A 24,207-nucleotide genomic window follows, 5' to 3' on the forward strand; every position below is an offset into this window, starting at 1 on the left:
TCATTTATGTGGTTCTTCAATAACGATGCATAATACTTGCACATTTGGTGTCCAGCTGATTAGTTACGCCATATTTTCACACATCATCATCTGATCCATCGAGGAATTTTCCTAAATCAAGTGATGAACAGCTGTTGTGATAGTGCACGCAATGCAACAAAAGCCCAAGCACTGGAAGAAATATTTTGCGAGGAATGTCCAGAATATTTGGTGCCTCATTCATTATGCCGGCGAAGACAGATGTGCCTGTATCCAGGTTTGATATATACTGAACAAAAATATAAACGCAACATGCAACAATTGAAGTTCATATGAGGACATCAGTCAATTGAAATAAATTCATTTGGCCCTAATCTATGGATTTCACATGACCATGCAGGGGTGCAGCCATGGATGGGTATAGGTAGGCCCACCCACTTGGGAGGTCCTGGGCTGGCGTAGTTACACATGATCTGCGGTGTTGAGGCCAGTTGGATGTACTGCCAACTGTGTTGGCATTGTGTTGTGTGACAAAACTGCTTAAGTGGCCTTTTATTGTCCCAAGCACAAGATACACATGTGTAATGATCATGCTGTTTAATCAGCTTCTTGAGATTTAATTGTATTTATTTATTTCAGCTTTATTTAACCAGGTAGGCAACCAGGTACATCAGCGAATGTCACTAAGTGCTGTATAGAAACCAAGCCTAAAATCCCAAACAGCAAGCAATGCAGATATAGAAGCATGGTGGCATGGAAAATTTGAAAATCTCCCTAGAAAGGCCAGAACCTAGGAAGAAACCTAGAGAGGAACCAGGCTATGAGGGGTGGGCAGTCCTTTTCTGACTGTGCCGAGTGGAGATTATAACAGAACATGGCCAAGATGTTCAAATGTTCATAGATGACCAGCAGGGTCAAATAATAATAATCATTGTTGATAATAATAATAATCATAATCATGGTTGTAGAGGGTGCAACAGGTCAGTGCCTCAGGATTAAATGTCAGTTGGCTTTTCATAGCCGATCATTCAGAGTATCTCTACCGCTTCTGCTGTCTCTAGAGAGTTGAAAACAGCAGATCTGGGACAGGTAGCACGTCCAGTGAACAGGTCAGGGTTCCATAGCCGCAGGCAGAATAGTTGAAACTGGAGCAGCAGCACACCCAGGTGGACTGGGGACAGCAAGGAGTCATCACGCCAGGTAGTCCTGAGGCATGGTCCTAGGGCTCAGGTCCTCCGAGAGAGAGAAAGAAAGTGAGAAAGAGAGAGCATACTTAAATTCACACAGGACACCGGATAAGAGGAGAAATTCTCCAAATATAACAGACTGACCCTAGCCCCACGACACATAAACTATTGCAGCATAAATACTGGAGGCTGAGACAGGAGGGGTCAGGAGACACTGTGGCCCCAACTGACGATACCCCCGGACAGGGCCAAACAGGCAGGATATAACCCCACACACTTTGCCAAAGCACAGTCCCCACACCACTAGAGGGATATCTTCCACCACCAACTTACCATCCTGAGACAAGGCCGAGTATAGCCCACAAAGATCTCCCCCACGGCACGAACCCAGACAGGAAGATCACTTCAGTGACTCAACCCACTCAAGTGACACACCCCTCCTAGGGACGGCGTGGAAGAGCACCAGTTAGCCAGTGACTCAGCCGCTGTAATAGGGTCAGAGGCAGAGAATCCCAGTGGAGAGAGGGGAACCAGCCAGGCAGAGACAGCAAGGGTGGTTCGTTGCTCCAGTGCCTTTCCGTTCACCTTCACACTCCTGGGCCAGACTACACTCAATCATAGGATCTACTGAAGAGATGAGTCTTCAGTAAAGACTGGTACCGGTTGAGGCCGAGTCTGCGTCTCTCACATAGATAGGCAGACCATTCCATCAAAATTGAGCTCTATAGGAGAAAGCCCTGCCTCCAGCTGTTTGCTTAGAAATTCTAGGGACAATAAGGAAGCCTGCATCTTGTGACCGTAGCGTACGTGTAGGTATGTACGGCAGGACCAAATCGGAAAGATAGGTAAGAGCAAGCCCATGTAAATGCTTTGTAGGTTTGCAGTAAAACCTTGAAATCAGCCCTTGCCTTAACAGGAAGGCAGTGTAGGGAGGCTAGCACTGGAATAATATGATCAAATTATTTGTCTCTAGTCAAGATTCTAGCAGCCGTGTTTAGCACTAAATTAAGTTTATTTAGTGCTTTATCAGGGTAGCCGGAAAGTAGAGCATTGCAGTAGTCTAACATAGAAGTGACAAAAGCATGGATGAATTTTTCTGCATAAGTTTTGTCCAAAAAAGTTTCTGATTTTTGCAATGTTATGTAGATGGAAAAAAGCTGTCCTTGAAATAGTATTGATATGTTCGTCAAAAGAGAGATCAGGGTCCAGAGTAACGCCGAGGTCCTTCACAGTTGTATTTGAGACGACTGTTCAACCATCAAGATTGATTGTCAGATTCAACAGAAGAACTCTTTGTTTCTTTTTTGGGACCAAGAACGTTTAAAAGTAGAATACGCTTTTTGTGCGTATGGAAAATGTCTGGGATCTTTTTTTCAGCTCATGAAAAATGGGACCAAACTTTCCATGTTGCGTTTATATTTTTGTTCAGTGTAATTTATCAATAGGGTCAATGTGACATTTTAGCTATTATAATTTGCTGGGACGCCTGAACGGGGTCTCACATTTCATCACAGCTACAGTTGCAATGTCGATACAACAACCTCCATATGTTGTTTGCCCTGAAAATGTTGAAAGATGGGCTTGAATGTGGATCGTGGAGAAACGCATCATCTGGTTAACGTTTCGTCGTCATGCGCACCGCGGCAACCCCTCCATCGTCCTCCCCGACCGTAATTCTACAGAACACTCCTCCCCCCGCGTGCCCCCTGCAAACCGCTGAGCGCAAGCCAAGGACACCAACAACATATCCAGGGCAACGAGGAAACAATTACGAATAAAGGTTATCCATTGTAACTACTCTCAGGGGATGGTTGTTTCCGGCTTTGCAAACGGATACCCATTGATACAAAGTATCACATTTACACTATGGCCGTCTACCTTTCTCTGCCATGAGTGTGAAATATGTATCAGTTTCCTGCATAATGCATGTCACTGGTGCAACGCCAATTTGTTTTCCATTCAATGACTATTCGCTCCGTGGAATATGCGTTTTGTTAACGTCGAGTTAGAGCTGATGCTAAGGCTAATTAGGCTACATGTGGCTATAGGCTATGTTTAGGCTACCTTGCTGAGTCCACTCGTCTCTGTAGCGCCCCCCTACATTCTACAGCTCTAAAACTTTCCTGTCTCAAATATTTCCTCCCTCTTTTTTTTTTACTTCCTGTTTTCTACGGGAGTCACATAGCCCAAGCTCCTTTCATTTCAACTGTATGTTCACCCTTTTATTTTTATTTATTCGCGCTACATTGTTTCTCACACGTCTGTCTAACCGGCTCCCAGATTCTTCTCTCTTTGCGTAAGTCGAGGACTTGGAAATGCACAACTCGTTCAACTTCAGTCCCGATGGATTTGACATGTTATTTTTGATGTCCTTTTTCTAAAACACTTTTTCTCTGCTGTTTTTTGTTGGTAATGTCACTCTGGAAGTAGTTGCCCAACCAAAGCCCCTTTTCTACAAAGTAACATGTCGGCAGCTAGCTCATTAGCTATGTGGCAGCTACTCTGGAGCTGACATATCCAGCTAATTTGCACATTTTATACGCTTCAACTACGGTTGTTGTTCCTTTTTGCGCGTTCATTTATTCCCCCCGGGAAGTTATAATGGCCCAATTCCAGCGTCCGACACTGTGTTGCTGCCGCAAAGTGCTCACAGTGCCTAGCAAGTCGTGTGAGGGCGGCCAAGGTCTGGGTCAGTGTCGCCTCGTCGACATCGCCTCTGCGTCCAACTTCCACTGCTTCAAGCTTCGCCACTTCCATCTCGACCTCCGCCTCAACTTTGCCGTAAAGGAGATCACTGGGTGGCAAGTCCTGGAACTTGTGGCTATCCAACCAGGAGTGCAGACTTTGGTTCTGGACACTCACCCATCCTTGCTAATTCAGTCCATAGACTGCAAGGTGCCTGGCACCACCGGTGCCCAGGACATTTCCCCGTCGCTCATCTACCGGGTAGACCCATTTACAGACTATGGATCTTCGCTGAATATCAGCCTTCCAGCCTACGTGATACGGCCGCATCGGGCTTTCCAGATCACCGTTCGCTACACAACAACAGACGGTCCTGCGGTAAGGTCACTTTAAAGGTTCAGGCTACTGCACAGTCTAGAGCGCACAGTTCAAATTAAACTTAGGATCATTTTTAAACTCTCCATTGTTAACGTAGTAAGGCGTACTAAGTAAGCAATAGATGTAATTGTATTTTCTAAAACAATTTAATGAGTATGCTTAATTTACTGTGCTTCATTGTCATATGTTAAAGGCGCCCACCAGAGGGCAATGCCGCCCCTATTTCAACGTCATGTTTGCCCTAGAACGGAAATGCTTGTTTAGGTTCGACTTCCAAAGAATGACGTAGGCTACTTATACATATTCACGAATTGGGGTGGGGAAAGAACATCATGGTGATTTCCACGTGGAGTGGAGAAACGTCAACAAATAGGGAACTGACAGCTTAGCTAGCTATCTTCCTAAACGTATCTAGCTAGCCAATATTGTCTATTGTTGTTTTTTAATTTTTTTACTACACCGTATTAAAAAGATTAGTCATCTGGCTAGGCTGGTTCTGGAGCTGGATTTGTCATAAGCATGTAGGGAAAACTTTGCCATAGATGGAAACCAAACCAGTATATTTAGCTTTGCCATTTATTGTTATCTTCAAAGTATCGACATTGTAATGGACAAGGCGCAACCTTTGGTAGGTAGGCTGCTGGCAGGCTTTTCTGCAGTACAGTAAAGTCAGCCCGTGTCCAGGGTTCTCAAATGGGAAGTGAAATGATAGGCAAACAATAACTTTTCTCATGATACACTTTGCAAAGGACGTGAAAACACCCTGAGCGCATCGTTCACCAAACCCAAATGTAACAGCAAAATAAAATAAATAGAGGTTCCTTTTAATATTTTTTTTGCGGGTACCTGTTCATTATAGAAGAGAGGCCTATCATTTCACACTTTGGTTTAGTTGCACCAATCAGAGCAGTGAGGCATGACTTTAGTGGTCAAAACCATTCCCTAGCTGAAGGCAGAACAGTTGAAACTGGAGCAGCAGCACACCCAGGTGGACTGGGGACAGCCAGGAGTCATCAGGCCAGGTAGTCCTGAGGCATGATCCTAGGGCTCAGGTCCTCCGGGAGGAGACAGAGAGAATTAGAGGGAGCATACTTAAATTCACAAAGGACACCTGATAAGACAGGAGAATTACACCAGATATAACAGACTGACCCTAGCCCTCCGGCAAATAGACTATTGCAGCATAGATACTGGAGACTGGGACCAGGGGTGGGTCGGGGGACACTGGCCCCGTCCGACGATACACCCGGACAGGGCCAACCAGGCAGGATATAACCCCACCCACTTTGCCAAAGCACAAGCCCCCACACCACTAGCACTAGAGGGATATCAACAGACCACAAACTTACTACCCTGAGACAAGGCTGAGTAAAGCCCATCCTGATCTCCTCCACTGCACGAGCCCAAGGGGGGGGGGGTGGAAACCGGACAGGAAGATCATGTCTGTGACTCAGCCCACTCAAGTGACGCACCCCTCCGGCATGGAAGAGCACTAGTAAGCCAGTGAGTGACTCAGCAGGCCAGGCTTAGACAGCAAGGGTAGTTCGTCGCTCCAGTGCCTTGCTGTTCACCTTGCACCCCTGGGCCAGACTACACTCAATCATAGGACCTACTGAAGAGATGAGTCTTCAGTAAAGACTTAATGGTTGAGACCGAGTCTGCGTCTTTCACATAGATAGGCAGACCATTCCAGAAATATGGAGCTTTATAGGAGAAAGCCCAGCCTCCAGCTGTTTGCTTAGAAATGTTTGGCTTCTGGTCAGGATTCTAGCAGCCGTGTTTAGCACTAACTGAATTGTTTTTTGTGCTTTATCTGGGTAGCCGAAGAGTAGAGCATTGCAGTAGTGTAATCTAGAAGTGACAAAAGCATGGATTTGCTTTTCTGCATCATTTTTGGACAAAAAGTTTCAAATTTTTTGCAATGTTACGAAATTTGAAAAAAAGCTGTCAATGAAATATTGATATGTTCGTCAATAGAGAAATCATTGTCCAGAGTAACACCGAGGGCCTTCACAGTTTTTTTGAGATGACTGTACAACCATCAAGATTAATTGTCCTATCCAACAGCAGATCTCTCTTGTTTCTTGGGACCTAGAACTAGCATCTCTGTTTAAACTCGGACAAAACAGATACTAGTTCCAGGTCCCACGAAACAAAGAGATCTGCTGTTGGATCTGACAATTAATCTTGATTAGGGATGCACCGATATTACATTTTTGGCTGAAACCGATATATCCAATATTTTCCTTGCCAAAAAAACACATACCGATGTTTACAGTTTTAGCGGCCTTTTAAGCATTCGAGTACAGTTAAATAGTTGAAACATATACACACACACACACACTAACCAAACAGTTATTTTGTTGGCATTTACGTATGTCCCCATTACCAGTAAAACATCATCTAAACCTATTTACTGTACTTACTTGCTGTTTCGCTGTTCATTTGTTTCTTTCTCAACCAGGATTTCATCATACATATCAAGCAGTGAAGTTTCAGCTCTGTCTGTCTGTGGTCTCTCTTCCTCAGTGCACACTGTCACTGTGTCTGTTTCCATCTTGTCCAGCTGTGTAGGTAACATTTACCGTAAACCCTGTTTCTTGTCTGCATCAAAGTAGCGGTCCTTGTACCTAGCATCAAACATGATGGCGACACAGTAGAAGCTCAGAAAGAATGCCACTGAATTGCTTGTTCACGGCCTCTAGTAGAGTACTTTTCCAAGTTAACTTCCGACATGGACAGTGGGGTTTTGTTGAGCAGGTGTTTCAATGCCATGACAGAGGGTATCACGTCTGCTGCAGATGCGGTTGATGAGCTTATTTCTCGAGCCAGTTGTCAGCATGCTCATGGGGCTGACATCATTGGTCCAAATGTCAGTCGTGAAGCTAATAGCAGTGTAGCTCACGGATGTGCGTTTCAAGAATACTTTTGTAACTCCGGTAGGGCAACATCTGAAAAATAGTGCCTACTTTGTAGTGTGTACCTGGGCTCGAGGTGCTCGACCAGTCAGCGAAAGCCAACATCATCCACGTCAGAGAATGGCTGATTGTGAAGGGCAATGAATTCTATTGTCTTGGCGATAATGGATTTCAACTTTGAGTTGTCTCGCCGAAATTTTCTTACTCTTTCAAATGACTGTTCGACTTGCTGACTGCTCGATGCACCAAAGTACGTTCATCTCTAGGAGACAGAACGTTTCTCCATGCGTAGTCCCATGGTGTTTATACTAGCGTACTATTGTTTGTACAGATGAACGTGGTACCTTCAGGCGTTTGGAAATTGCTCCCAAGGATGAACCAGACTTGTGGAGGTCGAAAAGCACAGTTAACTTAGTGTATGTAAACTTCTGACCCACTGGAATTGTGATACAGTGAATTATAAGTTAAATAATATGTCTGTAAACAATTGTTGGAAAAATGACTTGTCATGCACGAAGTAGATGTCCTAACCGACTTGCCAAAACTATTGTTTGTTAACAAGAAATGTGTGGAGTGGTTGAAAAATGAGTTTTAATGACTCCAACCTAAGTGTATGTAAACTTCCCACTTCAACTGTATATTTGGCTTGGTACTGTTGATTTTGTATGCATCTGTCCGTCGCAGGACTATGAACGCCGTTATAATTTGAATGCTTGAAATGGCACAGAAAACTTGGGGCACTCTCTGTATAAAAGCCGATAGCCGCACGCCAATACACCGATTTGAGGGTCAAACTATCACCTGAATAACAGCCAGCCCTAGTCAGTGTTGATATCCTGTGCCGGGTCGTAATTCGTTGAAGTTAAGTAACAAAGCAACTGACTTGTTTCTGGCCCGTTTCGGCAGCCTCCCAGAATCTCCATCTAGATGACTGTTCAACAAATTCTCGTCTAACCAGTGATGTAAAAATGAGTGTTAATGAGTGGTAATCTCTTCCATGGATATCATATTGAAATCAATGTAACAGGAGGCAAAGGTTTTGGGTGTATGCTCCACCGGCGGGCCACCCATTAGGGGCGGTGCCCCACTTGTGATTGGTCACCAAATATTTGTAATAAAAAATTAGCAGTCTAATCCATTTGCTTTTGTCTTGTTTGTTAGTTTTTGTTCTAAATGTCGATCTTTTCTCGCACATCCCTCTCCTTTTTCCTGCCTGACTCCCTCCTTCCCTTTTGAAACGGCCTATGTGGCATCGATATGAGTCAGACATTTATTCTAGCGCCCGGGAGGCAGCCCGGTTCTGAAATGAATGCAAATCACTTTTCACCTGGGTCAAACTCCTCCCACCGGGGTAACCTGGGCCAGATAAATGAATCTCCTCATTGGATGGGGCGCTGTTATTTCATCGCCACCAGACCGTTCAAATCAAAGGATCACAGCCGTTTGAGACTGAAAAGTGAATATACCGGTAGCTAGACCATAGACTGCTGGTTATGTATCTGGTTATGCATATTTTGAGAATCATTATCACTATCATCGCTAGCACCGTCACCGGCCTCAATCTAATCCAATCTCGAGCCAGTCTGTCTCCATCTGTGAAGCATAGAATTAGCTTCCAAACGCAGCTCAAGAAATAACGTAATCATGTTTATAATTGAGAGACGATAACCATCTTTGACCCTGGTTTTCTGTTAGACCAAGTGCACAGTTGGGTGCCAAACTGATCCCCTGGTCATGAATGGATGCCGGGACCTACCAAAAGGAGCAAAGTTGGGTATCATAACATGTCCAGCAATGTGATTGGAATGGTTTAGGGACCTCCCAAAAAAATATTTCATCCACTGTTCATTTGCTATTTTCACAGCTTGTCAGGTAAGACCTCAGAATAAAAGTGTGTCATGTGACACAAGTACCCTTGTGACACCTCTGTTGTTGCCAGTCTCCCTTGACTCTTATGAAAAGGACATGCCATCATGAGGCCTCTAAAAGTGACAGGAGATACTGCCCTGATGTCACAGGCGGCTTCATAAACAACAACAGGTAATGTGTGTTATGTGAACATTCCTAGCTTGATAAACTAGTAAGCTAGTTCCCCAGCCAAGAAGAAACAACCAGTCGAGTCATTTTGGTTGTGGAGTGCATTAGCAAAAGGTGCTATCCTTTCTTCAGAACAAAATACAATTCATCACTTGGCTGTCTATTACATCACCCCGTTACAGGCCCTTGCAGTCAACACCACCTCATGAGATTGCCTGCTGCAGTGGTTCGAGAGATTTCCAGTTACAGCTGAAGACAAGCAAGTGGGCCCTCATCAGCATCATGCTGCCATGCCCTCGCTGTGAGCTTTCTTATGAATGGAACAGTCAGCCACATGTTTGCAACAGCACCCTTCACCTTTCAGCGGCAACAGCTTTTATAGGCTCATTATTTGTACAAATACACAAAGTAACCCACTAAATTACTTTGATACATTTGATAAAGCAATTGTGAAATGTAATTTATGTAAACTGACTTAGATGCATATAATGTCCAGGGCATAACCTAGCCTGGTGGAACCAGCCTGATCACCATATAATGTCCAGGGTATAACCTAGCCTGTTGGGAACCAGCCTGATTACTGTGTTCACCATATAATGTCCAGGGTATAACCTAGCCTGGTGGAACCAGCCTGATCACCATATATTGTCCAGGGTATAACCTAACCTGATGGAACCAGCCTGATCACCATAAAATGTCCAGGGTATAACCTAGCCTGTTGGGAACCAGCCTGATCACTGTGTTCACCATATAATGTCCAGGGTATAACCTAGCCTGTTGGGAACCAGCCTGATCACTGTGTTCACCATATAATGTCCAGGGTATAACCTAGCCTGGTGGAACCAGCCTGATCACTGTGTTCACCATATAATGTCCAGGGCATAACCTAGCCTGGTGGAACCAGCCTGATCACCATGTAATGTCCAGGGTATAACCTAGCCTGGTGGAACCAGCCTGATCACCATATAATGTCCAGGGTATAACCTAGCCTGATGGAACCATTCTGATCACCATATATTGTCCAGGGTATAACCTAGCCTGATGGAACCAGCCTGATCACCATATAATGTCCAGGGTATAACCTAGCCTGTTGGGAACCAGCCTGATCACTGTGTTCACCATATAATGTTCAGGGTATAACCTAGCCTGTTGGGAACCAGCCTGATCACTGTGTTCACCATATAATCTCCAGGCTATAACCTAGCCTGGTATAACCAGCCTGATCACTGTGTTCACCATATAATGTCCAGGGTATAACCTAGCCTGGTGGGAACCAGCCTGATCACTGTGTTCACCATATAATGTCCAGGGTATAACCTAGCCTGGTGGAACCAGCCTGATCACCATATATTGTCCAGGGTATAACCTAGCCTGATGGAACCAGCCTGATCACCATAAAATGTCCAGGGTATAACCTAGCCTGTTGGGAACCAGCCTGATCACTGTGTTCACCATATAATGTCCAGGGTATAACCTAGCCTGTTGGGAACCAGCCTGATCACTGTGTTCACCATATAATGTCCAGGGTATAACCTAGCCTGGTGGAACCAGCCTGATCACTGTGTTCACCATATAATGTCCAGGGCATAACCTAGCCTGGTGGAACCAGCCTGATCACCATGTAATGTCCAGGGTATAACCTAGCCTGGTGGAACCAGCCTGATCACCATATAATGTCCAGGGTATAACCTAGCCTGATGGAACCATTCTGATCACCATATATTGTCCAGGGTATAACCTAGCCTGATGGAACCAGCCCGATCACCATATAATGTCCAGGGTATAACCTAGCCTGTTGGGAACCAGCCTGATCAATGTGTTCACCATATAATGTTCAGGGTATAACCTAGCCTGTTGGGAACCAGCCTGATCACTGTGTTCACCATATAATCTCCAGGCTATAACCTAGCCTGGTATAACCAGCCTGATCACTGTGTTCACCATATAATGTCCAGGGTATAACCTAGCCTGGTGGGAACCAGCCTGATCACTGTGTTCACCATATAATGTCCAGGGTATAACCTAGCCTGGTGGAACCAGCCTGATCACCATGTAATGTCCAGGGTATAACCTAGCCTGGTGGAACCAGCCTGATCACCATATAATGTCCAGGGTATAACCTAGCCTGTTGGGAACCAGCCTGATCACTGTGTTCACCATATAATCTCCAGGCTATAACCTAGCCTGGTATAACCAGCCTGATCACTGTGTTCACCATATAATCTCCAGGCTATAACCTAGCCTGGTGGAACCAGCCTGATCACCATATAATGTCCAGGGTATAACCTAGCCTGATGGAACCAGCCTGATCACCATATAATGTCAAGGGTATAACCTAGCCTGGTGGAACCAGCCTGATCTCCATATAACGTCCAGGGTATAACCCAGCCCGATCACTGTGTTCACCATATAATGTCCAGGGTGTAACCTAGCCTGATGGAACCAGCCGGATCACTGTGTTCACCATATAATATCCAGGGTATAACCTAGCCTGGTGGAACCAGCCTGATCACTGTGTTCACCATATAATGTCCAGGGTATAACCTAGCCTGGCACCACCCTGATCACTGTGTTCACCATATAATGTCCAGGGAAAATACCTAGCCTGATGGAACCAGCCTGATCACCATATAATGTCCAGGTTATAACCTAGCCTGATGGAACCAGCCTGATCACCATATAAAATCCAGGGTATAACCTAGCCTGATGGAACCAGCCTGATCACCATATAATGTCCACGGTATAACCTAGCCTGGTGGAGCCAGCCTGATCACCATATAATGTCCAGGGTATAACCTAGCCTGATGGAACCAGCCTGATCACCATATAATGTCCAGGGTATAACCTAGCCTGATGGGAACCAGCCTGATCTCTGTGTTCACCATTCTATCTCACTTCACATTTTATAATATCTGAAGTGAAATAGAAAGGTGAACGCAGCCATCCGGTTGGTTCCCCCAGGCTACTCATAACCACCATTTATAATGTAATCGGTGCTCTGTGTGTGTTTGTGTGTGACCGACCAGTATCTTTGAGGGACTAGGAGCTGATCTTTGCTGCTATGCCCATCAATAGGGCTTTGTCAAATACCTCACCTCCAGCCTCACCTCAATGGGGAGAACAGAATTAGGAAGGTTTAGGACCTGTTCAAACTCCAACATAGTACCTGTTTGTGTGTCAGATATCACCTATCCCTTACTGCCATTGGTAATAGATGGTAATAGAACAGTGTGTGTGTAGGTGTTCACAGAAACATGTATGGAGCCAGCACATGGAGACTTGCAAGATGATGCGATGAAGTCCAGACGGGCTTGATCCTGATGTGTATGAACGGAGAGAACTGGCACTCGGCATAAACATTTTACTAGACACAACTTTAACTTGCATTGTCTTTTTTAAATGATTGAATTGGTTGATATCAGTCAATATGGGGAGGGAGAAACCTTGTGTATTGTGCACTAGGATCAGGGAACTCCGGTTGTATATGGGACACCATACAGGAAGGTATGACCACTCTGACATGTTTGCCAAGGTAGCCCCATTACCACCTGACAAAATGCAGATAGGCACAGTATCTGTATCCGCTGGGAATTACATTGAAATATGAAAGGTGCACATTGTTATATTAGTAGAACACTGATTCTATGGTATTATGTAAAGGGTTGTTAATTCTACAGGGACCTGTTACGACATTTGAAAGTTATCAAAACACTTAGTTTCGAATCACTACATAAATTCAGCAATCACATTCTCATAGTACTCTGTTGGCTACTCATATTCAATGGTTCCTCCAGCATCACACCATACATCAGTCTGTAGTTGTTGAACTCAACGTGCAAGAGGTTTGTTTGTTGTGAATGAGTGTGGGGAAACTGGCCACACTTGCCTTCGCCGCCAGAATGGTTGTGCGCCATGTCTATCATGTTAAACACCTATCAACGATTGTGAGATCTTGCATGCTTCTGCAGTGTAGTCAGCCTAGAACCCATCATTTACCATTTTCTTAATGTCGTGTGCAATGCCTCTTTTTAAAGGGACAGTTCACTCTAAAATCAGAAGTGGTCTAATGTTGATACATGTCAATGTTGCATGGCATCTGGTGCATTGAGCTATATGCCAAATGAAATGGAAAGATAGGCTTGTAGTCTAATTTCCTGATGTAATTCGGAGAATACACAAAGCTTGTAATTTGGACATCTCAACGTTCGACCAAACATTGACTTCGAGAGTGTACTATCACTTTAAGTTTAACAAATGTATGTTTCTGATTGGTTCCTGGGCCCTCTAGATCTGGTGGCTGGACGCAGAGCTGACGTGTGGTCAGACTCGCCCGCTAGTCTTCACTCAGGGCCACTCTGTCTGCAACCGATCCTTCTTTCCCTGCTTCGACACACCCGCCGTCAAGAGCACCTACACCGCTACTGTCAGGGTGAGTGTCAACTGTCACACCTCTAGTGCTGGTTTCCAGAGAAACCTGACCCTATTGTTTTGATATTGACATAACATAAACCTTTGTGTTGAAAATGTTAATGTAATACACTTCGGCCGTCAAGAGCACCTACACCGCTACTGTCAGGGCAAGTCACCTCTCAAACCTGGGTTGTGTTGATGTAGATATTGTTTATTTAACCTTTATTTTATCAGGAGCTGAACCAAGGTCTCTTTTACAGATGAGCCCTGAATAACAGAAATGACTGAAAATACACACATCAAAATATAAATACAAAATGCAAGCAGAAAGAAAACAACAGTCATAAAACACATTCATCATAAGGTCCTCAATTAGCTTTCTGAATTGCCCTAGAGGCACCGGAATATCACATTTAAAAACATTTTGAGGATTGTTCCAAAAGTAAGGTGCACGAAAACTAAAAGCTGCTTTACCACCTCCGTAGAGACCAAAAGGTCTCATCCCTGAGACCAGGTGTGGTAACTCCTTATGTCTAAAGTTTAGTAATGATGCTAGGAACAGTGGGACTATTTGTAAAAGGGCTTTATACATGAAAACATAGCAATGTATTTATCTACGTGACATCAAAGAGGGCCAACCAACTTTCTGGTAGAGAATGCAGTGATGAGTACTTAAACTGTCACCTGTAATAAAGCACAGTGCTCTATGATAAACTGCATCTAACGGCTTTAATGAAGTGGCAGTTGAGTTCATGTAGATGACGTCGCAATACTCTAGGACCGATGGGAACGTCGACTGAATAATCTGCTTTCTATTATTTAGCGAGAGGCAGGGCCTGTTTCTATAGAAGAAGCACATTTTATTCTCAGCTTCTTAACTAACTCATCAATATGCTTTTTAAAAGACAGCTTTTCATCTATCCAGAGGCCCAGATATTTGTAAGCAGTGAGATGGTCAATATGGACACCATCCAAAGTACATATGCTTCAATCATCAGAATTATTTGTATGCGCTGTAGAGAACAACATACACTTAGTTTGAACTGTATTCAGTACTAATTTACGGTCATTTCTGTAATACAATGAAGGCAGACTATAGTTCAGATAGAGCCTGGTAAACCGTGGGGGAAATAGCATACACAATAGTATCATTGGCATCAAATTGTGCTGGTCACATACACCTGTTCAGCAGATGTTATTGCGGGTGAAGCAAAGTACTGAAGTAATATCTAACTTTTCCACAACAATACACACAAAGCTAAAGTAAAGGAATGGAATCGCCATACAAGTGCAGGTACATTGTTTTTTACAGACAAGTTGATATTGTTAATGTAAAAAGTACAGGACCCAGAATGGACCCCTGCGGGACACCTTTTGTGATATCCAGGAAACCTGATTTAATGCCGTAAGTAGATATACATTGAGTTCTATCTGTCAAGTAATTTTTAAACCAGTTACATGCAGTCTGTTCTAGGCCATTTAAGGAAAGCCTCAATTAGCGGTGAGGGATCAACAGTATCGAGGGCAGCACAATGTTTATTTTATCCATACAGTTAACTAAAACCACATTTAAAACTAGGGATGCAACAGTGATAGTGCTACGATCTGGTCTAAAACCCAACTGATGTACATTTAGAATACATTTCAAAGATAAGAAAGATCTTAGCTGAGAATTAATCAAAGATTCTAATATTTTAGCGGGGCAAGAAAGTTTAGAAATAGGTCGATAATTATTAGGTCACAGGGGTCAGCACCTTTTGTGAAGGGGGAGTACATAGGCCGCCTTCCAAACCTTGGGGATAGTACCAGATATAATCGTCAGGTAAAAAACATTGGTTAATGATTCATCAATTGGGGGCAGAGTTGCAGCAAAAATGGATCAAGCATATCAGCTTCAGTGGATTTTTTAAACATTAATCTTACGCAAGGCATCTAGCACATCACAGATAGTAAATTGTTTAAATAAAAAACAAAGATTTACTGGAAGTTGACAGGTTAACTGTTGAACCATCTAGTAGAGGCTGGCAGAGGGTAGAGCAGTCGATTAACTGACCTAGAGTCAACTACACCACCGTTTCTCTCAAATAGAAAGCCTGCAGAGATAAAATGATGATTTTAAAAGCTTAACTTATCTCTTCTCAGTTATGATGCCAGAGTCAGACAGAACTTAGGCAGGTACGAAGAGGAATTTGTACTCTTCAGTACATTTACTGTTTTCCAACATTTAGAAGGATCACCAGCAGAGTCAGAGAGACAGAGCTTAAAAAGTAGCTTGATTTAGCATTGTTAATTCAGATGGTACATATTTTTCTCAATTGTCTGAAAGATTACAGTCAGTTTTCTTTGCTTTGGCCCAGGCCTAATTTCTCCTCTGAATGAGCACAGGTAATTCCAAAGAAAACCAAAGGTTCAATCTATCTTTGACTCTGAATTGTTTAAAAGGGGCATGTTTATCTTCCAGAGGAATAAATATGGAGGATATATTTTCTAGACCCAACTCAGTGTCAGGAATATAGGAGACCGTGACTAAATCAGAGTAGAACATGTAAAATCTTTTAAAAATGTATCTTCTTAATTAAATGAGGATTAGTATGTTGCTGTTTCGTATCTAATACAATACTATGGGACAATGATCACTGAGATTATATGAAAATACTCCACTAGACAAATATTTATGGGGGTTGCATAAATATTGATTGTGATTGCCAACAAGGGTTTTGCCACCAAGTACTAAGTCATGTTTTGCAGTAGGGGTCAAATACTTATTTCCCTCATTAAAATGTAAATCAATTTATAACATTTTTGACATGCGTTTTTCTGGATTTTTTTGTTGTTATTCTGTCTCTCACTGTTCAAATAAACCTACCATTAAAATTATAGACTGATAATTTCTTTGTCAGTGGGCAAACGTACAAAGTCAGCAGGGGATCAAATACATTTTTTTCCTCACTGTATATTCAGAGACGACCTATCAGATATAAGAATTTGTACCCACTGGGGTGGTCAATCACCTTTTTCTTTTACCACAACATCACTGGTAAGAAAACCCTGGCTCGGTGATATCAGCTTTGCATTGCTCTGTTGATCTGTCTCTGTCTACCTGTCTTTCTCTACGTTTTTCATTCTCATTCACTCCACTGTTTTTGATTGAATGTAAATAATTGTATTTGTGGTGTTTCAAACTGTAGTGTTAATTCTGTAATTTGTAGTTTATTACATTTTTGCTGATAATTTTGTATTTGTTGTATTGTTGTCCTCATGAGAATTGAGACACTGGTCTCATTGGGTTTCCCGAAATAAGTCAAAGTTAAATAAAGATAAAAAAAAACTGTAAATCTCACTTGGCGTTTTAATATAATTCCCAATGCTAATCTCTTGTTATAATCTCACTTTTACCCTGTTAATCTCACGTTGTTGTAATCTTAATCTGGTTTATTTGCTCCCACCCTCTGTCTTGGTTTCTCTCCATTTTAATCTGTTTTGTCTAAATAAAATGGCTTTTATAGAATTACACCACTGTTTCTTTAATCTCAGCCTGCTTTTCACAATCTACATCTCACTTTCCCTTCTGTTGTCTCGTTAGCACCCATTTTCCTGTGAAACTCCTGCTTTAACGTAATCTCCCTTTGTCAAAATGAGTTTCATAATATGTTTCTGTGCGAGCGTGTGTACGTTCATGTCTGTGTGTGTACGTACATGTCTGTGAGCCTGTTTGTGTGTGTGCAGGTGCCGGAAGGTGTGACGGTGTTGATGAGTGCCTCCCGTAGTGCCTACTCCAAGCAGGACAGGGTGTTCCAGTTCTCTATGGAGTACCCCGTCCCAGCCTACCTGGTGGCACTGGTGGCAGGAGACCTGCAGCATGTCGACATCGGCCCCAGGTCAGTGGGAGTGACCTGACCGAGGTCCAGTACATGAATATTAAGCAATATTTCCCATCCCTTCACTGATTTGAAAGGAAATGACTGGCATATATCGTGGACACTCCAACTAGCCAATGCCTCCACAAATCCAAAGCTTTAAGATTTGTGAGAGGTAGTGAATGAGGAGTGTCGACTTCAGGAGAAAGATACTGTATTAGAGATATTATTGTGTTGCAACCTTTTGTCATGAATGTGTCAAACTCCAGACCTTGAGGCCTGCAGTTACTGTTGGTTGTCATTCCTCCCTTACCTTTTAATTGATAAATGAAGTCATTGATTAGCAATTACCAATGTTTCCTAGGTGTAAATCGGACACCAATATAAAGGAAAGAACAACATCCAGCTGACACTGTGGCACTCTAGGACTGGTGCTATGCTTCTTCATTTTATCATTTGTCAATGTCCAGACCTTCACATACTTGCAATAGTGACCAAATCAGCAGCATCACATGAGATTTTCACATGCAAGGGGCCGATTCCACTCCAGCGTGGACAGTAAATATTTTTGGTGTCTCAGATTGTTCTGGCAATTCTCACATAAAAACTTAATTGGGAGGAAGGATGTTCAATGTGCTTTTTACATCTGTATCACAAACTATTTTTTTAAAATCACGATGTAAGTGGCATTTTAGACCTATACATGCCCTCCTGTAAGACCCTATGGTCTGTGAACCGTACATGATATAGACAACAACTTGGAGTCATTATACTGTAAGACCCTATGATGTGTGAACCATACATGATACAGACAACATCTAGTCATTATACTGTAAGACCCTATGATGTGTGAACCGTACATGATACAGACAACATCTTGGAGTCATTATACTGTAAGACCCTATGATGTGTGAACTGTACATGATACAGACAACATCTAGTCATTATACTGTAAGACCCTATGATGTGTGAACCGTACATGATACAGACAACATCTTGGAGTCATTATGCTGCTTATAGTGTGCTCTAAAATATGGCGTATGTCTAGATCCTGAAATGTCACAAATGTATTCAACTTTAAAAAGAAAATAGGAATATCTCAATTACCCGTTTTGATTTTGTTCATTTTTAGACATATTGTTTAAAACCATGAACTCTACAAGTACATCACATTTCCAGAGTGGGCTGGCATGGAATCACCAAAACAGCATGTCATTTTTATTATCTATCTATAGGGGAAATGTTTCTCCTCACTAGGAACCAAATGGAAGCAAATGACACGAAACTGCGAGGGACCTACCTATAAGAAACATTTTTTGTTGTAAACGTTTTTGCTATGGTTTGCACTAATGAATACATCCCGGCTATCTTCCTCTGGCAGGAGCCGGGTGTGGGCAGAGCCGTGTGTACTGACCTGTGCTGTGAGCAAGCTAGGGGGTAGCGTGGAGCGTTGGCTGAATGTGGCCGAGGACCTCTTCGGACCCTATGTGTGGGGAAGGTTAGAGCAATACATTTATTTTTGCCTCACACAAAGAATCTCAACATCAAATATAGAACAATGCATGAAGGGTACAGGTCAAGTTTTTTGTGACATACTTATGCGTAACACACACTTCAGCTACTCTATCCCTTAGGTCTGGGTAAGTTGGAGTGTCTATGTTTGTCCATGGCCTCTGTAGTATTTTGGCTGATTTGGTTTAGCTAACCATACCAATTAATAATATAGAGTACAGACAGAACACACACAATCCCCAAAATACACTTACAGTAAGTGCCAAATTCACATGGCTAGACAGTCTTCAGATTTAAATTGTACAGTGTTCGCAGTTACAGATACAAATTCTCCATATCTACAAGTTTACATGAATTGTTAACTTTACAGGGCTTTTAAGTCATGCTAGGGAGATGGAAGATGGAGCTGAAACCATACAAAACATGCTATAAAAGAGAACAAACCAGAAAACTGTCCCACTCAGTCAATTGAGGAGGTACACTTCCTGTCTACTCATACATTGAAAAAGTTATGTTTTGTCCTAATGAGAGTTGTATAATTCATGAATTGAATTTCAATGCACTTACCGGCCTGTGTCCCAAATGGCACCGTGTTCCCTATCTGGTGCACTACTTTCACCCTATTCCTTATATAGTGCATTTCGTTTGACATCAATAGTATTGCACTATATAAGTAATAGTGTGTAATATTGGAAGCAGTCCTGAATTAACCACACGACAACCCTCGTATCATTCCGCCACCCTGGTCACACACAGGTACGACATAGTGTTCCTGCCTCCGTCGTTCCCCATCGTGGCCATGGAGAACCCCTGCCTCACCTTCATCATCTCCTCCATCCTGGAGAGCCGGGAGTTCCTGCTGATCGACGTCATCCACGAGATTGCCCATGGCTGGTTCGGCAACGCGGTCACCAACGCAACCTGGGAAGAGATGTGGCTGAGCGAGGGACTGGCCACCTACGCACAGAGACGCATCACTACCGAGGCCTACGGTGTGTATACATACGCACGCTCACGCACGCTCACACACACACCTAGGGACAAAGGCATATATATATTTTAAAAAATGTTACCTTTTATTTAAGAACAAATTCTTATTTAAAATGATGGCCTACCGGGGAACAGTGGGTTAACTGCCTTGTTCAGGCGCAGAACGACAGATGTTTCCCTTGTCATCTCGGGGATTCGATCCAGCAACCTTTCAGTTACTGGCCCAACGTTCTAACCACTAGGCTACCTGCCGCCCCACATGGTGCATATGGTGTGTATATACAGCATACACACCTAAGTACAGAGGTGTATCACTACAGACAGACACACACACAAACAAAGATGCCAACAGCTAATCCCTCATCCCTGTGTTTCCCAAGGTGAGGCCTTCACCTGTCTGGAGACGGTGTTCCGTCTAGACGCCCTGCATAGACAGATGCGTCTCCTAGGAGACAACAACCCTGTCAGCAAGCTGCAGGTCAAATTTGAGCCAGGTAGGGGTGATACAGTGGGGAGAACAAGTATTTGATACACTGACGATTTTGCAGGTTTTCCTACTTACAAAGCATGTAGAGGTCTGTAATTTTTATCATAGGTACACTACAACTGTGAGAGACGGAATCTAAAACACAAATCCAGAAAAACACATTGTATGATTTTTAAGTAATTCATTTGCATTTTATTGCATGACATAAGTATTTGATCACCTACCAACCAGTAAGAATTCCGGCTCTCACAGACCTGTTAGTTTTTCTTTAAGAATCCCTCCTGTTCTCCACTCATTACCTGTATTAACTGCACCTGTTTGAACTCGTTACCTGTATAAAAGACACCTGTCCACACACTCAATCAAACAGACTCCAACCTCTCCACAATGGCCAAGACCAGAGAGCTGTGTAAGGACATCAGGGATACAATTGTAGACCTGCACAAGACTGGGATGGGCTACAGGACAATAGGTAAGCAGCTTGGTGAGAAGGCAACAACTGTTGGCGCAATTATTAGAAAATGGTAGAAGTTCAAGATGATGGTCAATCACCCTCGGTCTGGGGCTCCATGCAGGATCTCCCCTCGTGGGGCATCAATGATCATGAGAAAGGTGAGGGATCCACTCAGAACTACACAGCAGGACCTGGTCAATGACCTGAAGAGAGCTGGGACCACAGTCTCAAGGAAAACCATTAGTAACACACTATGCCGTCATGGATTAAAATCCTGCAGCCCACGCAAGGTCCCCCTCCTCAAGCCAGTGCATGTCCAGGCCCGTCTGAAGTTTGCCAATGACCATCTGGATGATCCAGAGGAGGAGTGGGAGAAGGTCATGTGGGCTGATGAGACAAAAATAGAGCTTTTTGGTCTAAACTCCACTCGCTGTGTTTGGAGGAAGAAGAAGGATGCGTACAACCCCAAGAACACCATCCAGACCTGAACCCAATAGAAAATCTTTGTAGGGAGCTGAAAGTCCATATTGCCCAGCGTAAGCCCCGAAACCTGAAGGATCTGGAGAAGGTCTGTATGGAGGAGTGGGCCAAAATCCCTGCTGCAGTGTGTGCAAACCTGGTCAAGAACTACAGGAAACGTATGATCTCTGTAATTGCAAACAAAGGTTTCTGTACCAAATATTAAGTTCTCCTTTTCTGATGTATCAAATACTTATGTCATGCAATAAAATGCAAATTAATTACTTAAAAATCGTACAATGTTATTTTCTGGATTTTTGTTTTAGATTCCGTCTCTCACAGTTGAAGTGTACCTATGATAAAAATTACAGACCTCTACATGCTTTGTAAGTAGGAAACACTGCTGATTTTGCAGGTTATCAAATACTTGTTCTCCCCACTGTTGGTGGATAAACGCACACACACACACAGTCTGTGTAATTGTGCTTCACAAATAAAATGTTAGTTTTTAAATGAGGACAACTCTGTTTCCTTGTCTTTCATTTTCTCTCTCTCATCTGTTTCTTGTCTTCCCTTAGGTATTAATCCCAGTAGTCTGATGAACTTGTTCACTTATGAGAAAGGCTTTTGCTTCGTCTCGTACCTCTCTCAACTCTGTGGCAATGTCAAGCGCTTCGACAGCTTCCTGAGGGTAAGCGCATGAACACACAGATACACACACACACACACACACACACACACAGACACACCACATCACTTGAAAGTGTGTCATGTTCTCTCAGGCCTACATAGAGCAGTTTAAGTTCAGCAGTGTTGTGGCCCAGGACCTGCTCGATTTCTTCTTGTGCTTCTTCCCGGAGCTGAAGGAGAGCTGTGTGGCACAGAGAGAGGGTGAGTCTGTCACTCACATTACCAGTTCATGGGAAAAGGACATTTTCTTCCACCAAACTTGTTCAAGTGCTGGATAGCATTGTCAAATTATTCTCTGTTTTTGAGTGAACCCACAGAACTGAAAATGTATATACTTGTTCCTCTCTCTTCTCACTCTCAGGGTTGGAGTTTGAGCGGTGGCTGAACGCTTGTGGCCCCCCTCTGTGCGAACCGGACCTCTCGGCCGGGGGGGTTCTGACCGGTCCCGTCCAGCGTCTGTGTGACCTGTGGGCCAGCGAACCCCCGGACCCTGAGGCCATTGCAAACTTTAACCTCTCCTCTTGGAGCACCTTCCAGACCGTTCTCTTCCTGGACAGACTGTTGGACCGCTCGCCCCTCTCACACGGTAGGTACCAGACCATCGTGTTACTGTAGGACCGCTCGCCCCTCTCACACGGTAGGTACCAGACCATCGTGTTACTGTAGGACCGCTCGCCCCTCTCACACGGTAGGTACCAGACCATCGTGTTACTGTAGGACTGCTCGCCCCTCTCACACGGTAGGTACCAGACCATCGTGTTACTGTAGGACCGCTCGCCCCTCTCACACGGTAGGTACCAGACCAGCGTGTTGCTGTAGGAGTGATTTAGGATATGCTTTTCCTTTCAGATAATAATAAGTAAGACATGGACGGGGGGACCTGATCCTAGATCAGCACTCCTACTTTGAGACGCTTTATTTATACGGGCCCTGGCTTCAAACACATGAGCGCTGTGTATTTCTGCATCTTTTGGGACTATTCCATTGGTTCCGTTGTACCAAGTGAAATGTTGCGTAAATCAAGCTACCTCATAGAGTGATGGGATGCTTGTTTGTGTGTGTCAGAGGTTATGGGTCAGTTGTCACGCTGCTACTCGGCCCAGCTGGATGAGATGAACGCTGAGGTGCGGATCCGCTGGCTGCAGATCGTGGTGCGGAACAGCTTCTACCCGGACCTGCCCCGCATCCGCGGCTTCCTGCACAAACATGTGAGTGGTGACTGAACCAGGCGGAGGGGGCTCGCCCCAAATGGCACCCTATTCCAATTATTACAAATTGACCGATGTCGGTTCAATTATTTGAATTCTATTTCATTCTGTTTTTTCCTGTGGGCTCAATGTGCAGTTTCTGTAGAGAGAAATCTGAACAAATTCCAAACTGAGCGATGCTGCTGGCAGCGGAATCCAATACAGCAGGGGGTTCTTACCACAATGCAACTCAAACACAAACGCTATGGATATCCCAATGGCCCATCTCTGATTGTCTGCGAATGGATTACAAACCCAAATGCAAATGTGGAAAACGCGGGGGAATCAGACAAAGACTTAAAAAAATTTAAGAACATACTTCCCTTACCCACCACCTTGCTGATTAATGCCCAGTCACTGAGGGGGAAAGCGGATGAGCTGTCAGCGAATTTGCACTTCCAACACGAATATCGGGAGGCCTGTTTGCTGGCGTTTACTGAGACTTGGCTGGATGACAGAGTCCCGTACAGAGAAGAGGAGTTCACTCTGGTCAGAGCGACCGTGATCTGACACTCACAGGGAAACTTCATGACGGGGGCGTCTGCCTGCTTGTCAGGGACCAGTGGTGTAAATGGATCCTGGTAAGAGAGACACTCTGTACCCCCAACATTGAACTGCTCTCTGTGTCACTGCGACCTTACTCTCTGCCCCCGTGAGTTCCCCCAATTGTTTGTTACCGTTGTGTACATTCAATCTAAAGCTAATATAACAAGGGCATCAGAGATTATTTAGAATCTGTCACAGAAACTGGAATCCATCTCCCCCGACGCACCCACATTTATTTTAGGGGATTTTAACAACTGTACCTTGCACAAAGTCCTGCGCACATACCACCAGTATATGAAATGTCACACTGGGAAAAATAGAACTCTTGATTTGTGCCATGGGACAATACCAAATGCATTCTCTGCCACCAC

At 43.8% G+C, this 24,207-nt stretch overlaps 1 protein-coding gene across 2 annotated transcripts in view; it reads left to right on the plus strand.

The window, feature by feature from the left end:
* Positions 1-2,659: 2,659 nt before the first annotated feature.
* The window catches only part of rnpepl1 (arginyl aminopeptidase like 1), a 31,031-nt gene continuing 9,483 nt past the window's right edge, over positions 2,660-24,207 (plus strand). Inside the window, exons 1-11 of one of the 2 annotated variants that reach the window (XR_002955712.2) lie at positions 2,660-4,229; positions 13,473-13,613; positions 17,321-17,472; positions 18,833-18,949; positions 19,720-19,955; positions 20,334-20,447; positions 21,932-22,044; positions 22,136-22,244; positions 22,405-22,629; positions 23,109-23,251; positions 23,388-23,871. Coding sequence is in view for 1 of the 2 variants with exons in the window: in XM_024442008.2 (XP_024297776.1) it covers positions 3,768-4,229; positions 13,473-13,613; positions 17,321-17,472; positions 18,833-18,949; positions 19,720-19,955; positions 20,334-20,447; positions 21,932-22,044; positions 22,136-22,244; positions 22,405-22,629; positions 23,109-23,251 (1,812 nt within the window). In the remaining variant the exon portion in view is untranslated. The remainder of the gene's footprint in view (positions 4,230-13,472; positions 13,614-17,320; positions 17,473-18,832; positions 18,950-19,719; positions 19,956-20,333; positions 20,448-21,931; positions 22,045-22,135; positions 22,245-22,404; positions 22,630-23,108; positions 23,252-23,387; positions 23,872-24,207) is intronic. The other variant, XM_024442008.2, reaches the window with a different exon arrangement.

The sequence above is a fragment of the Oncorhynchus tshawytscha genome, linkage group LG13, assembly GCF_018296145.1.
Source record: "Oncorhynchus tshawytscha isolate Ot180627B linkage group LG13, Otsh_v2.0, whole genome shotgun sequence".
Classification (NCBI taxonomy): Eukaryota; Metazoa; Chordata; class Actinopteri; order Salmoniformes; family Salmonidae; genus Oncorhynchus; species Oncorhynchus tshawytscha.